General features: G+C 42.4%; 1 protein-coding gene across 1 annotated transcript in view; it reads left to right on the forward strand.

The window, feature by feature from the left end:
- CUL5 (cullin 5) overlaps window positions 1–24216 on the forward strand; it is a 79824-nt gene that overhangs the window by 12598 nt on the left and 43010 nt on the right. The window contains exons 2-3 of the mRNA XM_089691112.1: window positions 14349–14458; window positions 21025–21124. Of these exons, the coding sequence (XP_089547238.1) occupies window positions 14349–14458; window positions 21025–21124 (210 nt within the window). The remainder of the gene's footprint in view (window positions 1–14348; window positions 14459–21024; window positions 21125–24216) is intronic.

Here is a 24216-nt window from a genome sequence, read left to right on the forward strand (position 1 = left end):
AAAATAAAAACTGTAAGCTCATTGGTTTCTGTGGAGAGCTGCACCAGATTTTGTACTCCCCAGTTTTAGTAAATCAACCCCAATGTGTCAAATACACACTGAGTGATTTCATATGTGGCTAAGCGTCTTACATTTCCTTCTCTATGGAAGAAAGGGCTTGTTTCACAGCTTTGTAATGCAGTTGTCGGTATTAACCTGAGAAATACACAGTGCCAGTGTTCTGATTACAGAACATCACACTGTTTACTTTTTCTTCTTTTACTGGAATACCACAAAATTACATTTCATTCATGTTTATTTACTGCATCATGTTGAAATGCAGTGTAGACATGTTGTGGTGAAAAAAAAAAAAAGTACTACTTTTTTTCAGCACACACCACCACAATGCTGTGTTGTGAATTGAACAAATAGGACATTTTGCCTTTTCCCTGTTTTAGGCCTGTCCAGGGCAAGAGTCTCACTGCCCGTCGGTGAGACATACCATATATATATATTGTGGGAACTCGCTTCAACGTGGTAGAGCTTTGAAACGCAAACAGCTACTCTTTCTTTTTCAGGGCCTTTTTAGCCCACTTTTATTTAAATGAAAGTTCAAACATAATGCTTCCCACGCAGGGGTATCCACCAACAAAACAAAGATTCAGCCTCCTGGCTTACACACAGTTCAATGTCAGTCCTCTGCAGACTCTTCCCAAATTATAGCCACTAGCACACAGCTAGTCTGGCTTCCACCTGACTCCAAGGCAGAGACTTCCCGTCTGCCGGGGTGGAGCCCTTCTGACTCCTAGCTGCCGGGGTGGAGCCCAGACCTCTGGTCCTGACTCTCTCTAAAGGCCCGCACACACCTGTGCAATCAGTGTCCTGGCCATTCCCAAAACCTGGTCCCACGATTGGAGATTTCATCCCTCCCAGATCTCTTTGAAATCTCTAGGCTCCAGATCCCAAAACAGACCTTACAAACAAAGGAGGAAAGTGAAAAGCCACTTTCCTCCGTATCAAACACTTAGCCTGGAGCCCCTCAACCTGCCTAGTTGAGAATCCAGGGTGACAGATCGCCACACTGTCACTATATATATATATATATATATATATATATATATATTTGGGATGTACTGAAATTTTGGCCACCGAAACAGATCGACCGAAAATAACATATCGGCCGAAAATAGCCCTGTCGGCATTCTGCCAATAGGAAAAATTTAGCCGATACAGGAGACTGTGTGTATTGTAGATGTGGGGGGGGGGGTTTGCGGCGGTGGAGAAAGGCAGGAGAGGAGAAGTGTATACAGTGACTGGCTGTCACTATATGTCAGTGCCGGTTTTTAAATTTAATTACCAAATTTTTTTTTTTTCTTCACTATAGCTCATAGAATTAGCTGGCACTTTCCCCCCAGCTAAAAGAAACAAAGTTTCTTTTTAGTTTATTTCCCTTAGTTAAAAGGAACCATGTTTCTTTTTAGATTCTTTCCTGTGATAAAAGAAACAAAGTTTCCTTTAGCTCCTGGGAAAGTGACAGCTAATTTTGTGAGCTATAGTGAAGAAAATAAAAAGCTGGAAATTGCATTTAAAAATCGGCAACGATATATAGTGACAGCCAGTGAGCCTCTCTGTATACACTGCTCTTTCACTGTATACACTGCCCCCTCCTTGCACACACTGCCTCCCACCCCCTACAAAGTGGATCTGTCACTCATATGCTATAAAATAGGGGACTATTGGTCCTCTATGTGATAGCAATAAAATAAGTAAAAAAAAATTAATAAAAATATACATGAAAGTAGAAAAAAATACAAACAAAAAAACATTGCCACCTCCCCACCCCCACATACGCAGACATTTCGGTTCGGTTTTTGGCCACATGCATTCTGAATTTTCGGTATCAGTTTCGGCACCAGAGAGAGATAGATATAGATAGATAGATAGATAGATAGAGATATATATATAGAGAGAGAGAGAGATAGGGGGGGGGGGAGGGGGAGAGAGAGGGAGAGAGAGAGAGAGATACTGCTCAAACAAATTAAGGGAACACTTTGAAAACACTTCAGATCTCAATGGGGAAAAATATCATGCTGGATATCTATACTGATAAGGACTGGGTAATGTGTTAGGAATGTAAGGATGCCCCATCATTTGATGGAAATGAAAATTATCAATCTACAGAGGACTGAATTCAAAGACACCCCAAAAATCAAAGTGAAAAACATGATGCAGCAGGCTAGTCCATTTTGCTGAAATTTCATTACAGCAACTCAAAGTAGTTTTTATGGCCCCCCCATCTGCTTGTATGCATGCCTGACAATGTCAGGACATGCTTCTAATGAGATGACTATATATATAGTTCTGACCTCAACCCAATAAGAACACCTTTGGGATGAATTAGAGTGGAGACTGCGAGCCAGGCCTTCTCATCCGACATCAATGCCTGACCCCACAAATGCACTTTTGGAAGAATGGTCAAACGTGTGTGTGTGTGTGTGTGTGTGTGCGTGCGTGCGTGTGTGCGTGCGTGCGTGCGCGCGTATATATATATATTCTAAATGGCATGTCTCACTTTGAACAATAGTTATATGAATCTATCTCAAGGGTTGCTTTCTAGTTTTTTGTTTTTTTTTCTTTTACTGTAATCAGCATTACTTTTGAAAGTACTGTACATCCAGTAAAGAAGGAAAACCCAACAGGGTTTTTCTGAGGTATGTGTGGCATGTTGCCAGACTCTTTGCTTAAGCCTCATTGAACTGTGTTCTACACATAGATTCAGTGTTGCTTGCTTAATTCCTTCTCTGCTAGGACAATAAGCCACTGGTATGAAAATACAGGATTTGTGAAATTGTGTGCAAGATGTACATTTGCAGTTTCTTTGCTAACTTTTATAATACATGCTGGAGTTTCCCTGTATTGGCAGTAGGTATCCTTCCTAATCTCTTGAGAACTGGAAGAATTTACCCCCTTTGTGACCAGGCCATTTTTTTGCCATTCTGCATGATGTTACTTTAGCTGGCGATTGCGCAGTCATGCAATGCTGTACCTAAAGAAGTTTTATATAATTTTTTCACACAAATAGAGCTTTCTTTTGGTGGTATTTGATCACCACTGGGTTTTTTATTTTTTGTGCTATAAATGGAACAATACCAAAAAATTTTTATGGGGGAAAAAAACCCCACAATATTTTTTCCTTTCTGCTATAAAACATATCCAATAAAACATTTTTAAAAATAAAATTTCTTTGTAAGTTTTGGTCAAAATGTATTCTGCTACATGTCTTTGACAAAATAAAATCCCAGTAAGTGTATATTGATTGGTTTGTGTGACAGTTTTATAGTGCCTACAAACTATGGTGTATGTGTATATATACTGAAATTTTTATATACTACTAATGGCGGCAATCAATGACTTATAATGGGACTGCGATACTGCGGCGGGCAATCTGACACTGAGGGGAACTGACTGACACTGACATCACCATTGACACTAATACATTAATCAGTGACACTATAATCAGAAATACTGCACAATGTCACTGTACTAATGACACTGGTTGGGAAGGGATTAACAGCAGGCCAGTCAAGGGGTTAAGTATGTGCCTAACTATGTGTCGTGTGTACAGTGTGCTTCTTTTTCTGTCTGATTTCTCAGTTTCTCATGTCTGCTTTGCAGGCATGAGACTTACAGATCCCTCACTTGGTTCAGAGCTCTATGTTGTTTACCACACAGCTGATCAGCAGGTCCCAGCCATGAATCATTGGCTCAGACTTTCTGACAGGCTCCCTTTGTGTGTAATGACAGCTGGTGCCGGGCAGGGGATATGTGCGCCCTAAACCCAGAAGCAGGCAGCGACGTGCCAGTACGTCGCTTTGTCTACAGGCGCTGTTCACCCACAGTACAGTGTGCGCGCACAGTCAGCAAGTGCTTAAAATCCTTTTCAGTGCTCTGTACATGCTGGACCCAGACTCACGAACCTTATTCTACAAATAGTATGAGAATGCCTTTAAAGGATACATCCCAAGGCATGCCTGGGGTGTAATGCACTTTCTAGTTATCTATCCAAAGATTAATAATACAATGCAGTAAGCTGAAAGTGCATGTATAGCCCAAACTGTTTTAGTAGGAAATAGTACACATTTTTGGTGAATAGGACAGTACAAACACCCCCACTCTAAATTATTTCATAAGAGGCATAGTGTGTTTTTGAAGTTATCATTTTTGTGCCACAATTTTTTGCAAAATGAAGACCGTAATTAAAATTGGATTTTTTTCACAATATTATTTTGCCATATTATTTCTGACACACAACATTGGCATACCTACAATTGCACACCGTACATTTCTTGAAGCCCTGAAGTGCCAAAACAGGGAAACGCCCACAAAACTACCACATTTTGGAATGCAGACCCTGACACTTATTTAACTAAGAGGCACGGTGAGTGCTCTGAATGTTAGTTTTGCCACAGGTTTTTGGAAAATGAAAAAAAAAAAAAAATATATATATATATTTAACACAAAATTGTCAATAAGATATTTCTAACACACAGTATGGGCATATTTAAAATGACACCCCAATACACATTATACTACTCCCAAGTATAGGTATAGCACAAATGTGAGACTTTTTCACAACCTAGCTGGATAGAGGGACACAAAATCTGAGGAGCACCTTCAAGTTTTCAAGGAGCACAAATTTCACATCGGATTCACTGACTACTTATCACATTTTTCATCAGGTTGTACTGCACTGCTGGTTGCGTGTCTGCTGCAGTTCAGTGGGAAAATGTGAGACTTTTTCACAACCTAGCTGGATAGAGGGACACAAAATCTGAGGAGCACCTTCAAGTTTTCAAGGAGCACAAATTTCACATCGGATTCACTGACTACCTATCACATTTTTCATCAGGTTGTACTGCACTGCTGGTTGCGTGTCTGCTGCAGTTCAGTGGGATGACCAGTGTTTGGTGGCGTAATACACCAGGCTCTTTTAGCAGAGACCTCTTCATCCTCTGAATCTGAGTTGGCAGTTAAGTTTCCCTCAGGTTTATACTCCAAATCTCTGTCTTACTGTGAGGTGTACTCCCCACTGCTGTCATCAGTCATACTCAGAATTTCAAAAGCCTCCTCACTTGAGTACTTTTTTGGCCATTTTTGGCAGTGGCTGTTCTGGTTCCTGATGACAGTGGTATTGGTGTCTATTGGCAATCAGGGTATGCTTGAGGCTGACAATGGCACTAAATAACACTGTACTGGTGTGGCTAGTGATCACTGTACTGATACAGGTTTACACTGGCACTGGTGACACTGAGCTAATGTAGCAGTGATCAGGGCACTGTTGTTGACTTACACTTGCTCTGGTAATACTGGCAGTGGTGTGCCTAACGACTATAACACTGTTGTCTTCACTGGCTCTGGTGTGACTAGCAATCAAAAACACTGTTGCTGGCTGCACTGGACTGTTGACACTGGCACTGGTGTAGCAAGTGATCAGGAACATTTGTTGCAGGCTGCACTGCTCTGGCAGCACTGGCACTGGTGTGGCTAGTGATCAAGAACATGGTTAATGGCTGCACTGGTCTGGTAACACTGGTGTGGCTAGCAATCAGGAACACTATTGCTGGCTGTGGTGACACTGGCACTAATATGGCTAGAGATCAGGAACACTGTTACTGGCTACCCTCTTTCTGCTGACACTGAAATGGTGTGGAGGTGATTGGTGTTGCTGACTGCACTGGTCTAGTGACATTGGGACTGGAATGACTGCAATCAGGAACATTGTTGCTGGCTTACACTGGGATCAGTATGACGGAGATCACCAACATTGTTTCTGTCTGCACTGGTCTGGCAGCACTGGGACTAGGGTAGTGGCAGTCACAAACATTGTTGGTGGCTGATACTAGTCTGGTGACACTGACTGGTGTACTGGCAATCAGGAACACTGTTGTTTTCTTACACTATTCTGGTAACACAACACTGGAACTGGTGTCTGGAACATCGCTGCTGGCTGCAATGACAGTGGTGTGGCTAGTGATCAGCAACACTGTTGGCTACATTGGCTGTGGTGACACTGTACTTTGTGGTGGCAATCATGAATACTGTTGCTAACTGTACTGGCCTGGCACTGGGGACACTGACACTAATGTGACTAGCAATCAACACTGGTTTCCTTTCACAGCCAATCAATGTGTGAGAGGAAAAAAGAGCAGTGGCTGCAAAATCTAGCCTTTGTTTACTTATATGATTGCTGTGATTGGTTGTCGTGATCACACAGTACAAGATCTTTTTTATTGGCTCTATACCCTGCCTTTGTGATCTTTCTAGTCCAATGAACACAGCAATCAGCGAGTAGGCTCGTGTGTGCGATAAAGAGCAAGGTCAAGCACTGTGAAGGGGGCAGCTTAAAATGGCATGTCGTCCCCTGGAAGCAGACATCTGGCTGTGTTTATACATGGGTAGACTGGAATTGGTTAAAGAAAATCATTACTGCAGATACAAAATGGTAATTTTATTATTAGTAATGCTGAATGACAATGTAGCCGTTATGTAGCCTTTATCCTTTGAGAACATTTGTAGTCTTTGGTTTTTTTTTCCCTAGAAAGACATAAAGGCTAAATGCATTTTTTTTATGTATCTGAACCCAAGAACAAAAACAGAATATATTGCAGTGGCTATATTTTTTTTTTTTTTTATTCTGATATTTTTTTCTTAGCCTGAAGATCCTGCTACCTGCTAGTAACAGATTTCCTATTCTTGTGTGAGAGCATTCACTCACTGTACTCTATGGAGATACAGCATTGTCACCCTAGGACAGGACTAACAACACCTCACCTCTTCTCTGTAACATAGAGGGCCAATGTTCTGTAGTCCTCAGAGATAGTTGGTAACAATGTTTCTGATAAGAATGCAGCATGGTAAATAATGCACCTAGACATCTTCTGATAAAGGTTTATTCCTCTTAAACATTGACTGAATGCCGTAGGGCACTAACACGGTGAAACTCACCCAATGACACCCAATAACACAAGGTACATCATGATCCTTGACATCTCCTGATCATCAAGATTTATTCCTCCCAAACATTGACTCAATACCCTAGGGCATTCAGTCAATGTTTTGGAGGAATAAATCTTCGTCAAGGAAACTCAAGGCTCATGATATACCTTGTGTTATTAAGTCCACAGTTATTTCCTCTGTGTTAGTGTGCAGCTGGCATGACATTGGTCTCACCTAGGGTTACCTACCTATTCCAAAATTTATGCCATAAGGAGTAAGCCTACTTTCACATTGCTCTTTTGGTAAGTACGCATATGCGTTTTTTGCCAATTTTTACGGCGTATATGCTACGTTTCTGGTGCATTCTGCACCTGTGAAAAAAAGGATATGCCACTCAAAAAATGCATCAAAAAGAATAGTGAGTGTGATTTTTGCTGCATTTTCTATTCATTTCAATGGGGAGGTGCGTTGTTGGTGCAATTTTTTTTTTTTTAACTGCATCAAAAATGCAGCTTGCAGGACTTTAAAAAATGCAACTGACCAGTATGAAGAGTTCCGTAGGGTTTAATGGTCATGCATTTTTCTCTTTGCTTTTGTTTTTAAAGCAAAAATGGAAGAATAACTGATCAGCGTAAAAGCAGCCTTTCTGATTTTTATTTTAGTTTTCTTTTCTTTTTTTGCCTTAGTTTGTGAAATTATTATATCTTCTGTTGTATCCAAAGCCAGTGACTGTACCTCATCTCAGATACCCAGCTGCTATGTGATGATAAACTGTTAAATTTTTCTTTTTTAGGGAAAAAAAAATACTATGAAAGGAAAGCAAAATATCTTTTGTGTTTCATTTTTAAATAGGTATGTGGTAAAAACATAATGTAACACATAAAACACCAGTGTGTGTAAAATAAAATAAAGTCATTGTGAGATTCTATGAATGATGAATAGGACGTGGACTGTGCTGCATATGTGAAATAATACCATCTCCCAGCATGTGGCCTGGCCTGTTTATTTATAGAAAAGCACATAGCTGTGCTGCAGGACCATTTAGGAACTTGCCTGATTTCTATTCTGGTGTCTTCTATTCATGCAGGAATAAAATGTATAATAAAGATGGTATATACTTTTTTTTTGGTTATTGGCAACAATTCCAATCTTTCTGTAGCGGTTTGGCCAGTACTATATTTTAGAATTAATTTAAAGCAGATAATTTAGAATATCTCTTTTTATTCAGTTTCTGCTTGATGATTAAAGGAGAAGTACAGCCAATACCCCTATGGCTGTACTTCTGTGGATCACAGGAGTGCATTCTGCACTCTTGTGACGTGTTTTCAGCCGATAGCGGGCTAAAGTGCACTGTCTGACATCACTCAGCGGTCCAGGCTAAGGAAAGATGGGATCCACCAAGATCCCAGGACCAGCACCTGACTCAGTCTCTCAGCGAGCCTGAGCCAGCCGCTCCCAAACCCCCTCCACAATCCAGTGCTCCAATTAGTGGGGGGAGGGGGGTGCACAGGATAGAGCAGAGAGTGGTGACTTACATTCACCAGCTCTCTGCTCACTGTGAACTGAGCGATCAGTGGTCTTTGATCGCTCTGTTCTCATTCTTAGAGCCAGCAGGGGACAGATGAAGCATTGGACTGTTGCTACATCCACGTAGGTAAGTATGATTTAAAAAAAAAAAAAAAACTCCTCCTTTGTGCCCTGCAAGATACATATTTTTATGTTGTTCTACTGTAACTGTGTTCACTTGCCCATTATTCACCATAAGCCAGCCTGACACAAATCCTGGCACTGTATCTAGGGTTGTACATAATGAACACAGACTTCAGGAATCAGTCTATCCAATCTAGAAACCAATAGGTGCTTTTTAAGAAGCAGCATTACTGAAATCCAGAAAAGTAATTTATTTATTCATCGGGCATGGTCTATCTTCAGATGACTGATGGTTCCTTTGTGTAAAAAAAAATGTTTTCGCTGTGGTTTCCTAGTTGTGGCTGATTTATTAGCACAGTATTAGAGTATAATTAGTGCTACAGGCTCTGTCAAGGACTGGTACTATCTCTGGGGCAATGCGCGCTTATTCAGCTTCATGCCCAATGATGCACATGGTACAGGCCTGGTGTTAGTTCCAGAAGTTGAATAATGTAAGCCTTTGGTATTGGACACACAACTTGGTGGGGACAGGTAAGAAACGTGGCTGTTCTCAGAACAGATATTACTTTGCTCTGTCCCCCAGTATTTCCATTCTGGAGGCAAATAACAGTCATTAGGCACCATCTCATATATATATATATATATATATATATATATATATATATATATATATACACACAGTCAGGTCCATAAATATTGGGACATCGACACAATTCTAACATTTTTGGCTCTATACACTGCCACAATGGATTTGAAATGAAACGAACAAGATGTGCTTTAACTGCAGACTGTCAGCTTTAATTTGAGGGTATTTACATCCAAATCAGGTGAACGGTGTAAGAATTACAACAGTTTGCATATGTGCCTCCCACTTGTTAAGGGACCAAAAGTATTGGGACAGTTGGCTTCTCAGCTGTTCCATGGCCAGGTGTGTGCTATTCCCTCATTATCCCAATTACAATGAGCAGATAAAAGGTCCAGAGTTTATTTCAAGTGTGCTATTTTCATTTGGAATCTGTTGCTGTCAACTCTCAAGATGAGATCCAAAGAGCTGTCACTATCAGTGAAGCAAGCCATCATTAGGCTGAAAAAACAAAACAAACCCATCAGAGAGATAGCAAAAACATTAGGCGTGGCCAAAACAACTGTTTGAAACATTCTTAAAAAGAAGGAACGCACCGGTGAGCTCAGCAACATCAAAAGACCCGTAAGACCACGGAAAACAACTGTGGTGGATGACCAAAGAATTCTTTCCCTGGTGAAGAAAACACCCTTCACAACAGTTGGCCAGATCAAGAACACTCTCCAGGAGGTAGGTGTATGTGTGTCAAAGTCAACAATCAAGAGAAGACTTCACCAGAGTGAATACAGAGGGTTCACCACAAGATGTAAACCATTGGTGAGCCTCAAAAACAGGAAGGCCAGATTAGAGTTTGCCAAACGACATCTAAAAAAGCCTTCACAGTTCTGGAACAACATCCTATGGACAGATGAGACCAAGATCAACTTGTACCAGAGTGATGGGAAGAGAAGAGTATGAAGAAGGAAAGGAACTGCTCATGATACTAAGCATACCACCTCATCAGTGAAGCATGGTGGTGGTAGTGTCATGGCGTGGGCATGTATGGCTGCCAATGGAACTGGTTCTCTTGTATTTATTGATGATGTGACTGCTGACAAAAGCAGCAGGATGAATTCTGAAGTGTTTCGGGGAATATTATCTGCTCATATTCAGCCAAATGCTTCAGAACTCATTGGACGCCGCTTCACAGTGCAGATGGACAATGACCCACAGCATACTGCAAAAGCAACCAAAGAGTTTTTTAAGGGAAAGAAGTGGAATTTTATGCAATGGCCAAGTCAATCACCTGACCTGAATCCGATTGAGCATGCATTTCACTTGCTGAAGACAAAACTGAAGGGAAAATGCCCCAAGAACAAGCAGGAACTGAAGACAGTTGCAGTAGAGGCCTGGCAGAGCATCACCAGGGATGAAACCCAGCGTCTGCTGATGTCTATGCGTTCCAGACTTCAGGCTGTAATTAACTGCAAAGGATTTGCAACCAAGTATTAAAAAGTGAAAGTTTGATTTATGATTATTATTCTGTCCCATTACTTTTGGTCCCTTAACAAGTGGGAGGCACATATGCAAACTGTTGTAATTCCTACACCGTTCACCTGATTTGGATGTAAATACCCTCAAATTAAAGCTGACAGTCTGCAGTTAAAGCACATCTCGTTTGTTTCATTTCAAATCCATTGTGGTGGTGTATAGAGCCAAAAATGTTAGAATTGTGTCAAAGTCCCAATATTTATGGACCTGACTGTATGTGTATATATATATATATATATATATATATATATATATATATATATATATATATTCTAAAAGTCATTGCTCGTTTTACGTGGAAACTCAAAGTTAGGATTGATGCTCATTTCAAAATGATTATACATCCATATGCTAACGTATCCGATAACAATAACACAGGTGTTCTACAAGGGTTATGGGCTTTCCTGTCTGTGTGTGTGTAATATCGTCAGTAGCTGAATGCACACTAGAGCCTTTTTGTTCTTGGTATTTTGTGTTTGTCTCTTTTATATATAAATTGTGCATGTGTGTAAATATATGTAATGAGAGGGGGAAAAAAAAAAATTATATATATATATTTAAATACACACACTCACTGGCCACTTTATTAGGTACACCTTGCTACCCGGTGTGGTCTTCTGATGCTGTAGCCCATCTGCTTCAAGGTTCTACGTGTTGTGCGTCTAGAGATGGTATTCTGCACACCTTGGTTGTAACGAGTGGTTTGAGTTTTTGTTGCCTTTCTATCATCTTGAACCTGTCTGCCAATTCTCCTGTGACTTCTGACATCAACAAGGCATTTTCATTCACACAACTGATCACTGGATATTTTCTGTTTTTTGGACCATTCTCTATAAAACCCTAGAGATGGTTGTGCGTGAAAATAGCACAATAGTAGATCAGCAGTTTTTAAAATACTCAGACTAGCCCGTCCGACACCAACAATCATGCCACATTCAAAGTCGCTTAAATCCCCTTTTTTCCCCATTCTGATGCTCGGTTTAAAGTGGCCCGTGAGTGTGTGTGCATGTATGTATGTGTGTGTATATGTATGTATGTAAGTGTGTGTGTGTGTATATGTATGTGTGTGTATATGTATGTATGTATGTATGTGCACACATGTGCATGTGTATTTTCTGCAAGGTGGACAGGTTCAACTGGTACCGGCAACAGTAAGAGACTAGGACATCCAGGGATTGGTTTGTCCCGTGTTTTTATTCAGCAAGGCAGCAAACACAGTTTTAGTGCAAGTGACTTTGCACAGCAAGTCCGTAGCATAAACCAAAACATCTGCTCATCCAAGTCCCTAACTAAACTTATGTCAGTTCCTAACAGGCACCCCTTGTACCGGTTAAGGCCCCATGTACACATGAACTCCCCTAGACGTTTAGATCTCTTGGCAGCAGAAAAACATGTAAACACTGTACCATGTTTAGCCACGTTTTAGCACCTGGACATTTACTCATTTAATTGGCCAGATTATTTTTCATTGGCATGAATTAAACGCCCAAGCACTAAATGTGGCTAGCATTTTTTGGCCAAAGCATTCCATGCTTTCAGGAGAGGAATGTTTAACTGTCCCTACACTCTGCTGTTCTTAAACTCTGATAAGTCTATGTGTACATGGACACAGGCTTTTATTGAGTTGAGTTCATGGGCTTTGGCAATAAAGCACCAAAAGCTCCTAACCTCACTGTTAGGAGCAGCAGTGTTCTGTGAGCAGTCATCCTTTTCACCCTGCAGTTCCCATAGCAGAGAAAGAGCAAGAGAGAGTCCGGAGCTTCTGTCAGCTCTTATATGTAAAGAAACACAGGGAGGAAAGTGAGCGCTAAAAATGACTAGCTGCTGTAACACCAAAAATGTACCAAAAAACCTTCCAAAGTAACAATATAAATAAGGGTGCAGCGCTAAAATATGAATATCACACATCAAATAATTGCAAATAAATAAGAAAAGTGCCAATGCAATAATACATATAAATAAATAACCATATCCCAGTGTCAGGTTATATTCAAGGTGACTGATGGTGTGCAAAAAGTGGTGTTATATTTATAATAATAATATGTCCATGGGGTGATCAAGTGATGAAACTATATACTGTCACTATAAAGTGACCACTAGTGCTGAATAAAGTGCCAATAGTGACAAATAAACGTCTAAAAAAGTGATAAATGAAAGATCCAATTATGATCTCAAAAGCTGGTGATCGATATCATCTATCCAACGATATGATGATGTGCCAAGTAATGTAAGAATAGCGCACTCACCAGATGTGCAATCAAATCACGCATTTAGAGATAAATACTGTGTTCAGCTGGAGGTCCCTTTAAGGATATGTGCAGCCTGGTCTGGAGTTCCCTCTCTGGTTCATCTGCAGTCAGCAATACCTCTGTTGTCCTCTTTATACAACTCTGTGGGTTGTTAGGCTCACAAAGAGCCCAAAAAAGAATACCAATAGCATGATACTGCTTTTAGGAAATATTTATTCTTTCCATAAAGTGCAAAAATACAGAGAGAAAAAAAAAAAAAAACACTGACCATATGAGAATTTCCAAGATGGCCGCCGTGCCTGCACGTGGTGCCATGACGTTGCAGCTCCTCTCTGACGCACATAATAGGCACGGCGGCCATTTTAGCGCTGCACCCTTATTTATATTCTTATATGTAAAGGCTTGTGCACATCTGAGACTAATAATGAGATCTGGCTAAAAGGTTAGATGTGGAAGTAGAGACAGAGCTTTACAAAGCCTTTGAAACTTTCCTCACAAAATATAAATTAATATTATGTATAACACCTCTCCAACTGAGTTCAGGGGGCTTCATCAAAAAAGGAAGGTCCACTTATTTACTCAGATCCTCTCCGCTATTCCAAAACTGTGTGGTAAAATGAAAAAGCCTGTGTGGAAAAAGTTTTTTCTTTCTTTACACATTGCACCAAGGCAAGAGTGATCTCCCCATCCTTCCAGCCAATTTTCATGAGAAGATGCTTTATTAATGTGGTAGAGTGTCTTTTCACATGATTTGGGGTGCTCTGTATTCACTGTTGTTTCAGTGGAACGAAGGCGATGTCACCACCTCCAGTGAGGAAGCAAGGGTAAGAAGGTGAGTATGTTTTCCTTTTTACCCCTGCAAGACTTTTTTTTTAGATTTTTTTAAATGTTTTTATTTATCACAGCATTTTTGCATGAGGAAGCTTTTTGGGGAAGGCCTTTTCTGTTGCAGGAAAACTGTGTCCCTATTCACAAAGCCATCTCCATAAAGACTTAGTTTGACCAGTTTGAGAAGGAAATTGAGTGGCTTGCAAAGAGCTGTGACCTCAGCTTTATTTAGCACCTTTGGGATGAATTAGTACATCAAATGTGAGCCAGGTATTCTCATCCAACATTAGTACCTGACCTCACAAATGCTCTTTGGGCTGAGAAGCCAGCATTTCCCACAGACCCTTTCCTTAATCTTGTGGGCAGGTTAACTCATTATTTCTCATGGTTATGTCATGTTCTACAAGCTCATATAGGTGTTATGGTCAGGTTTCCCCGAACATTTACCTATATAGTGTGGGATTTTTGTTTTTTTTCCTTAATAAAATTTTGAATATTACATGAGTCTTAATTTTGCTTTCCTTTTGCTACAGAATAAAGGTTCCCTTCAATTTGAGGACAAATGGGATTTCATGAGACCTATAGTCCTGAAGCTCCTACGACAGGAGTCCGTCACAAAACAGCAGTGGTTCGACCTCTTCTCGTAAGTCTTTGATAAAAAGTAGTCCTTTTTATCTCATTCTTCAGTAAAATTCTCATTAACGGAACATTGTTTTGTGATTGCTTTGACATGGAATAACATTTATTTTGTATGATGCAGGAATTTTTAAGTGATCACTATAAAATAGTTTGGAATATTAGGTGTTCTACATGTGTAACGGTAAACAAAAGTCTGATAGGCTAAGTTTAGACTTGCCACTCCACATTCAGATTGCTTTTCAGTGGTATTTGACAGGTAGTGAGAAGGCGGAGTGATGCCTCCTAACCGTCTTTTAACCCTGTAATTGCCGAACAAACACTCACTGACCTATTTACTTGAATGCGTCACGTTTGGTGAAGTGCAATTTTTTGCCTCAGTCACTCAGTTTGCAAAGCATCGCGACCTCAGCATGTAAACACCACCGTTCGCTGCCTTTGCATCTTGGGAGAGGCCATAAAAATGCAGCTCAAGTTCATCGATTCTAACAACCCCCCCCAACTGCTAAATGAGCCCTTAGTCTGTGTATAAGGCAGCTGTAGAAAGGATGTTTCCCTTCTTTTTCCATTGAGATGTTCTGGTGATCTGAAAGTCCCAAAGTAAGCCTTTTGATCATGTATTTACTCTGTCTGGAAATATCAGAGGTAAACTTCGCTGATTTCCCTACACTCCATCGAAACTGCCCTCCTCAAAATCACCGACCTACTAACCGCCAAAGCCAAAGGCGACTACTCTGTCCTCCTCCTCCTGGACCTCTCCGCGGCCTTCGACACAGTTGACCACCCCCTCCTCCTTAATAAACTACTCTCCCTTGGCATCAGAGACACCGCTCTCTCCTGGTTCTCCTCTTACCTATCCCGACGCTCCTTCAGCGTTTCCTACAATGGTGCCACCTCCCCTTCCCTCCCCCTCTCTGTTGGGGTCCCCCAAGGCTCTGTCCTTGGACCCCTTCTCTTCTCCATCTACACCTCCTCCCTTGGCAAACTCATACACTCCCACGGCTTCAACTACCACCTCTACGCTGATGACACTCAAATTTACCTCTCCACCCCCCACCTCACCCCCACATTCTCCGCCCGCATCACTCACCTCCTAAACGACATCTCTGACTGGATGTCGCTCCATTTCCTCAAGCTTAACCTCTCCAAAACCGAGCTTCTCGTCTTCCCTCCTGCCCGCGCCCCCCCCATCCTATCCATCACTACTAACATCACCACCATCAATCCCGCCCCGCAAGCCAAAGTCCTTGGAGTCATTCTGGACTCTAACCTCTCCTTCCAACCTCATGTCAAATCACTTACAAACACATGCAGGCTCCACCTCCGGAACATCGCCAAAATACGCACCTGCCTTACCCCAGACACCACTAAACTACTCGTACACTCCCTGATTATCTCACGCCTTGACTACTGCAACTCCCTCCTCACCGGCCTACCCCAGTGCAGGCTCTCCCCACTTCAGACCATCCTGAACTCAGCGGCCAGACTCATCCACCTCACCACCCGCTCCACCTCTGCCACCCCCCTCTGCCTGTCCCTCCACTGGCTCCCTATCGCCCAACGCATCAAATTCAAACTACTCACTCTGACCTACAAAGCCATTCACAACACTGCCCCTAACTACCTCACCAACCTGATTCCCAAGTACCACCCTACCCGTACCCTTCGCTCTTCACAGGACCTCCTTCTATCTTGCTCCCTGGTCTCCTCCTCACACGCACGTCTGCAAGACTTCTCCAGGTCCTCCCCCATCCTCTGGAACTCACTACCCCAATCCATCAGACTGTCACTTTCCCTCCTCACCTTCAGGCGCTCCCTGAAAACCCACCTCTTCAGGGAAGCCTACCCCACCCTCACCTAACTGCTGCTCTCCTTCATTCCTCCTACCACTCTATCCCCCACAGCCACTTCCTCCTGTACCACTACCCCCTCCCTCCTAGATTGTAAGCTCGAAAGAGTAGGGCCCTATAACCCCTCGTGTGCTGTTTGTAGGTGCTGTAATATTTCATGTATTGTCCCCCCCTATTGTACAGTGCTGAGCAAACCCTTTGGCGCTATATAAACTAGATGTAATAATAATAATAATAATAATTTTCTGTGGGAGTATTTTCAGCATGCAATACGTCTCACCTCTTCTCCCCTTTCTAAGATTTCCCTTTTTATCTTTTACTTACCTTGTCCCCAGTGTAGTTCTATTCCTCTTCTTGTCACCTGTGATGTTATTACAGGTACCTAAATGATCCTTCAGCTGCTGGAGCCAGGAGGATAGGTTCACAGACACAGTGGCGGATGGGGAGTTATGTAAAAGAGTGGCAGGCTCCTCGGAGGGAATTATTGTAGGAACTATCCTAGATCCCTGACCAGTGATATCACCACTTCCTTGCTAGAACTGCAGAAGGTTTTGTTAGGTGACCAGTTAGGAAGGAAGCATTGGAAACCAAGACGTTCTGGCCTCCTTGGAGGTACTAAGGCAATTTCTTTTTTTTACAAGATTTTACAGTACAGACTTGTTCTGTAATTTGAAGACCATATGTAGCTGCTATGATAAATGCTGGGGTTTCTTCACAACACTGGAACTAAAAAAGGGACTTGGATAAGCAGTGAAACAGAACAAGTCTGGTTCATTTTGATTAACTAAGTCTAGCTATACTATGATCCGCATAAATTAAAAAACCTTCACAGACACACAGTAAAGTGGAACACAAACAACTGTGAAAGTCCGTCTTTCTTCTTCTCTTTGTTTTTTTTTGGGGGGGGGGGGGGAGAGTTTAGCCATGATGTTTCATTATTGCAAATCTGCACAAATGAAGGTCTTGTCTTGGTCCCTTGTGTCAGTGTATGCATTAGAGCTTTAGCTTGGCTAAACTTCTTGGAGCCCTATTGTGACTTAAAACCTGGGCTCCATGACATGTTATCATGAAACTGCAAGGTATTTGTATTATTTTGGTGATATTAGAAATAACCCAGTTATGAACATTAAAAGGTGAAGCATAGTGTATTTTTAGTAAGAAATTTTGATTTATTATTGCAGTGTCCCATTTTTTGAGAGCTTGCTGCTTTTTTTGTTGTGTACTAAATGTAGACAATTGCCACTACCATAACTCTACCTAGTTAAGATATCAGCACACAGAGAGAGCTTGGCGTTCAAGGAATGAGAACTCATGGGATGGTAAAGCTCAACCAATGTGTTTCACTGCAAAACAGGAAGCAGAGCTTACATATGTAATGTGCACGACATCTGCTCCATGTACATATGTGATTACAAACTATGCACAGAAACAAGGTTTTAAACAATAAAACAGCTTGGTAAGGTCATTTACATTAAGCTGATCTTTTAAAGTTGAACTCCAGGCAAATATAAGGATAAAAATTAATGCAGGTCCATATTTAATAAAACATCTGTAAATTATCAACATAATTACCTTAATTTGACTCTGTCTCTTGCAGAACGGCAGCCACTATACAATAAAAAACACACCTAAACTTGTTTTGCTAGTGTCCTTAGGTGATTTGCAGCTTAACGCATGTCCCTTTTGATGGTTCATTGTTCAGTGATCTTTGCAGTCCACATCCCAGGGTTGGAGGACTGGAACGCAGATAACCTCAGCCTTCACTGCCTGGATCAAGGGAAATAGGTTCTTCACCCAAACAGCTTCAAGCCTAACATGTCAAATGGGGGAACCATGGATGTGGATTTCAAGGCCTCCAGTTTCAAAAACAAACTACTGTATTTGTGACCAGGTTTAAAGATCACTGGCATCAGATTCCTTGATAATACCCTGGTCTCAGCTCAGGCTAAGCTATGCCTTCCCTCCAGTGCATATTCTACCTCTTCTGCTCCACAAAAAGTAGAAGAAGCTGGTGATTCTCATTGCACCAAACTGACCCAGAAGAACTTGGTACCCAAACGCCCAACTACTAAGAGAAAACCCCTGGCCTCTCTCCAGCAAGCCAGATCTGCTGTCTCAGGGATCTCTCTTCCATCATGCTTCTCAGTCACTAGCTTTATTGACATAGTTGTTTGAAGCAGAGGCCTCAAAAGACAGAGGGGTTTCTGAGTGTGTCATCCCTACCTTGCTTAAAGCATGGAAAGTCACTTCCAGAAAGATATGTTATCATACCTGGAAATCTTTCTTTGCCTGGTGGGCATTTCAATTCCAGAGATTTCTCAGTGCCTTGTATTCTGGCATTCCTCCAACCTAGACTTGATCAGAACTTCGCCTTGATCACCCTGAAAGGACAGATTTCGGCCTTCACTCTCCTTTTTCAAAACCTTTTATACAAGGTCTTTCTTAGATCAGGTCCCTCTTTCAGTACCCTGTGCTTCCTTTGGACTCAACTTGTTTCTTTCTGCTCTACAGAAACCAACCTTTGAGGCCATCAGGGATATTCCCTCGATGGCCTCTCCAGCAAGGTAGCCTTTCTAGTCTCAGACGTGACGTCTCTCTTACAAAGAGTAATTTCTCATCCTTCATAATGACAAGGTAGCCCTACACCCAAGGCAATCCTCCAAGGTGGTATCAAACTTTCATCTCAATGAAGAGATAGTTCTATTGTTGTGCTCTGCTGCAATGCACCCCAAAAGAAACTGTTCTTCATTGGCCAGATGTTGTCGGAGCTATCAGTGTCTATCTCAAAGCAACAGCTTCTAGCAAGAAGATGGGTTCCCTATTTGTTCTGCCCACTGGATCTTGCAAGGATCACCCTGCTTCCAAGTCAACCATTGCTCACTGAATCAGTCAGCTGGTCAGTAGAGCTTACACTCTAGACAAAACTCCTCCTGTGTTTTTACATGCCTACTCCACCAGGCCGGTGGGAGTTTCCTGGGTCCAGCACCAGGCTTCTGTAGCTCATCACTTAAAGGCTGCCACCTGGTCTTCTGTTCATACCTTTTCAAAGTTTGATCAGGTGGACATCCAGTCTTCTGCAGATGAAGCCTTTGCCCCGCAAGGTTCTTGCAGTGGCATTCTAAGTTTGTTCTGCTGGCCTTTTTGTTGTTGGGAGTGTTGGCACAGTTCTTTTTGCCTAGTTGTTGCCCATCCTTTGCATTCATTGCTTGGGTACATCCCAAGCCACCCTCCTTTCAGTGGTTACTCTGCATTTCCTGTTACAAAACTGAGGACTCTTGAAGTGGGATAGGGTTGTAGGGAAGGAATCCAGAGGGTGTGTCCTCAAAAGTTTTGCAAGTGCGCAGTCACCTGAAGGTACAAGTCTGTAACCCAGGGTCTAGGAATACTCTGCATGTGTCCTGTACTGTACTCCCAGATTTAAAATTTACGGTTAAATTAAATTCCTATTTTTTTTAAGTACAGTACAAGCACAAGCTAACATCCACCCCCCACCCCTCTCCTCGACCATCTTTGTGTTGTCCTCTGATTTCTTGTTGAAAACTGAGGATTGGTGGATTTGGAGGGGTTATAAGGGCTGTTTTAGCAACTTAGTTTGCCAGTGTCTTTAAGTAAATCAAACATCCTTATTTTGGCAGGTAGTTTCATTTGTGTATTTAGCTATTTGCCTGGAGTTTAACTTTAATATGTATATTCATCAAAGCACTTAAATGACTACATAGTGCCATTAAAGTATCTTCTAACTCCCAATTGTGCTCCTGTCACACAGGCTTCCACTGCAAAATATAAGAAGCTGTTTCACCACACTTTACACAGCCATGGTCCACTGGTATCCCAATTCCTGCAAAGAGGCAGCAGGATGGGAAAAAAAAAATGTATTTTAATAAATTAATTCAATCAAGGTTTATATATACCTTTTAAAACAGGGCTCGACAAATCTCAGTCGCCATCGTGACGGAAATTGTGTCCTAGCTCCTGGGTTTACACGCTGCTTCCCATTGACTTCAGTGCAAAATTACGTCCCATTGACATCAATGCAAAAACTCTTGTCAATAGCATTCTTATGTGAACACTTATGTTCGCATGCCACTCTACTCTATCACTTGCGAGTCTGCAATGCACTGCTACAAACTTGCAATTTTCGTAATGGCGCGCAAAACACAATGCATGTGGATCACATCTGTGTGAAGCACCTCAATAGGAGCACATAATATCTAGCCTGTCATGCGAATGTGAGTTTTAAAATGCATCCAGAATTGCATATGTGTCAACCAGGACAGCTCCATTCACACCTGGGTGTGTTTGGATTGTGGCAGAATCGCAGCAATCGCAGAATGCAGGTTCAGGTGCCATTATTTTCAATGGCACCTAAACCGTGTGGTTTTGCTGTAATTATCGCATGGTAAATAGCATGGCATAAAGCTTGTCGCCCAAAAATTGCTTAACCCATGCTACACTAAAACAAAACTGGCTCCTAAATTTTTAGCTGGCTCCTAGATTCAAAGCAAATTTGTCAAGCCCTGCCTTTAAAACTTTCATCATGGTACGGTTAATGACTTCGGTTTATGAAATTCATGATTTAATTGTCCTGCATTACATTATATTTTTCTGTAATTGAGCTTATAAAATGTATATTTCTTGTAGGGAACTCTTTACCATAATATATTTTCTTCCCTTCATTTCATGGATTATCTGGCTCTGAAAGGTGATCATTTTTTAATTTTAGGGATGTGCATGCAGTTTGCCTATGGGATGACAAAGGCCCAGCAAAAATCCACCAGGCTTTAAAAGAGGACATTCTAGAGTTTATAAAGCAAGCTCAAGCTGTGAGTAATATTGTTTTGTTTTTGTTTTTTCTGTTTGTGACCTAATATTTAATTGTAATGTTGCATTCCAGTTTCTCTGGGAGACATTGCATAAATGTTAAATAAAAGTAAAATAAAATACAGGATCTTCAATAATTCCCTTGCACTTAAAGCTGAACTCCAGGAAATCTGCCACTTTCTGAAATTACTATGGGTTGAGTCCACTGCTAAGAACTTCAGCGAAAGTTAAAATACCTTGTGCTGCTAGCACATAGGATTGATGGCCGAAGGTAAAATACCTTGTGCTGCTAGCACATAGGATAGATGGCCGAAGGTAAAATACCTTGTGCTGCTAGCACATAGGATAGATGGCCGAAGGTTAAAATACCTTGTGCTGCTAGCAGATAGGATAGATGGCCGAAGGTAACATACCTTGTGCTGCTAGCACATAGGATAGATGGCCGAAGGTTAAAATACCTTGTGCTGCTAGCACATAGGATAGATGGCCGAAGGTAACATACCTTGTGCTGCTAGCACATAGGATAGATGGCCGAAGGTTAAAATACCTTGTGCTGCTAGCACATAGGATTGATGGCCGAAGGTAAAATACCTTGTGCTGCTAGCACATAGGATTGATGGCCGAAGGTAAAATACCTTGTGCTGCTAGCACATAGGATAGATGGCCGAAGGTTAAAATACCTTGTGCTGCTAGCACATAGGATAGATGGCCGAAGGTAAAATACCTTGTGCTGCTAGCACATAGGATTGATGGCCGAAGGTAAAATACCTTGTGCTGCTAGCACATAGGATAGATGGCCGAAGGTTAAAATACCTTGTGCTGCTAGCACATAGGATTGATGGCCGAAGGTAAAATACCTTGTGCTGCTAGCACATAGGATTGATGGCCGAAGGTAAAATACCTTGTGCTGCTAGCACATAGGATAGATGGCCGAAGGTTAAAATACCTTGTGCTGCTAGCACATAGGATAGATGGCCGAAGGTAAAATACCTTGTGCTGCTAGCACATAGGATTGATGGCCGAAGGTAAAATACCTTGTGCTGCTAGCACATAGGATAGATGGCCGAAGGTAAAATACCTTGTGCTGCTAGCACATAGGATTGATGGCCGAAGGTAAAATACCTTGTGCTGCTAGCACATAGGATAGATGGCCGAAGGTAAAATACCTTGTGCTGCTAGCACATAGGATAGATGGCCTGTGGCTTTCTCACTCAAAGCAGCAACATGGCACCCCTCTCCCCGCAAACAATGCTCCAATCAACAGCACTGCTCTTGTAGCACTTTGTACAGAGAGCGCTGTGGTCTTACTCCCCTTTGTGCTGGCAACACAAGGTATTTTAACCCTGGCTGAAAGACTTAGCAGTGTAAAGAAAGTAAAAGCCCTATGTTTATTACTGTTACGCATCTTGAATGTAAAAATTAATTAACCAAGGGTCATTTGGGCTTCAACAGCTATAATCAGTTCACTGAAAAACGTATTGACTTTGGACTCACACAGTCCACAGGCTTGCCGGGGTTACATAGGGGGATGTCCCTCTTTTTTGCCAGTGTCCAATCACCAGAGGATAGCAGCATGTAACCCATGGTTAAGAAAAAAGTCCTGTGTCCTGTCCTGTCCTGTACTTCAAGAAAACAATTTTACAGGTAGGATTATTGTTATTAAATACCGTATTTTTCGCACCATAAGACGCACTTTTTTCCCCCCCAAAAAGGGGGGAAAATGTCAGTGCGTCTTATGGAGCGAATGTAAAGCGGCCGGTCCGGTATTTTTGCGGCCACCATGTCAGAATACCGTGCCGGCCGCTCAGCTGTTGTCTCCTGCAGGGCCTTACCTGTTCCTCGCTCCAGCGCTGCACAGTCTTCCCGCGCTGGCTTCTGTGACAGCCGGGTGCCCACTGCGCATGTGCTGCGCTTTGTGAATGATCCGGTGTCTTCTGGGACACATGAAAGGTCCCAGAAGGCTCCAGGCCATTCACAAAGCGAAGCGCTTCTCGCACCTGCGCAGTGGGCACCCGGCTGTCACAGAAGCCGGCCCGGGAAGAAGAGGGAAGGCAGCTCCGCGGAAGTGGGAGCGGGTACCTGTCAAATTCAGGTACCCGCTCCCCCTCCCTCCCCAAAGGTCAGCAGTCTCTGGTCATCCCCTTCACTGTCTGCAGTCTCTGGTCATTCCCTGCACTGTCCACAGTCTCTGGTCATTCCCTGTACTGTGTCCGCAGTCTCTGGTCATTCCCTGCACTGTCTGCAGTCTCTGGTCATTCCCTGCACTGTCCGCAGTCTCTGGTCATTCCCTGCACTGTCCACAGTCTCTGGTCATTCCCTGCACTGTCCGCAGTCTCTGGTCATCCCCTGCACTGTCCACAGTCTCTGGTCATCCCCTGTACTGTCCGCAGTCTCTGGTCATCCCCTGTACTGTCCGCAGTCTCTGGTCATCCCCTGTACTGTCCGCAGTCTCTGGTCATCCCCTGTACTGTCCGCAGTCTCTGGTCATCCCCTGTACTGTCCGCAGTCTCTGGTCATCCCCTGTACTGTCCGCAGTCTCTGGTCATTCCCTGCACTGTGTCCGCAGTCTCTGGTCATCCCCTGCACTGTGTCCGCAGTCTCTGGTCATCTCCTGCACTGTGTCCGCAGTCTCTGGTCATCTCCTGCACTATGTCCGCAGTCTCTGGTCATCCCCTGTACTTTGTCTGCAGTCTCTGGTCATCTCCTGTACTATGTCCGCAGTCTCTGGTCATCTCCTGTACTATGTCCGCAGTCTCTGGTCATCTCCTGTACTGTGTCTGCAGTCTCTGGTCATCTCCTGCACTGTGTCCGCAGTCTCTGGTCATCCCCTGTACTGTGTCTGCAGTCCATTGGTTCAGAATATTTTTTTTTCTTGTTTTTCACCTCTAAAACCTAGGTGCGTCTTATGGTCAGGTGCGTCTTATGGAGCGAAAAATACGGTAGCTCTTTTTATGAGAACTTTTGAAGAGTTTTTTTAGGGGAGCTGTTCTCCTCACTAGAGAAAGTTAAGTTAATGGCTTAATATTTTAACAGCACTTGTTACCTTAAAGTGATACTAAAGGTAATTTGTTTTTTAACCACTTGCCCTCCTGAG

This window comes from Staurois parvus, unplaced genomic scaffold (genome assembly GCF_062004578.1).
Source record: "Staurois parvus isolate SC_StPar_1 unplaced genomic scaffold, SC_StPar_1.0 ptg000550l, whole genome shotgun sequence".
Lineage (NCBI taxonomy): Eukaryota > Metazoa > Chordata > Amphibia > Anura > Ranidae > Staurois > Staurois parvus.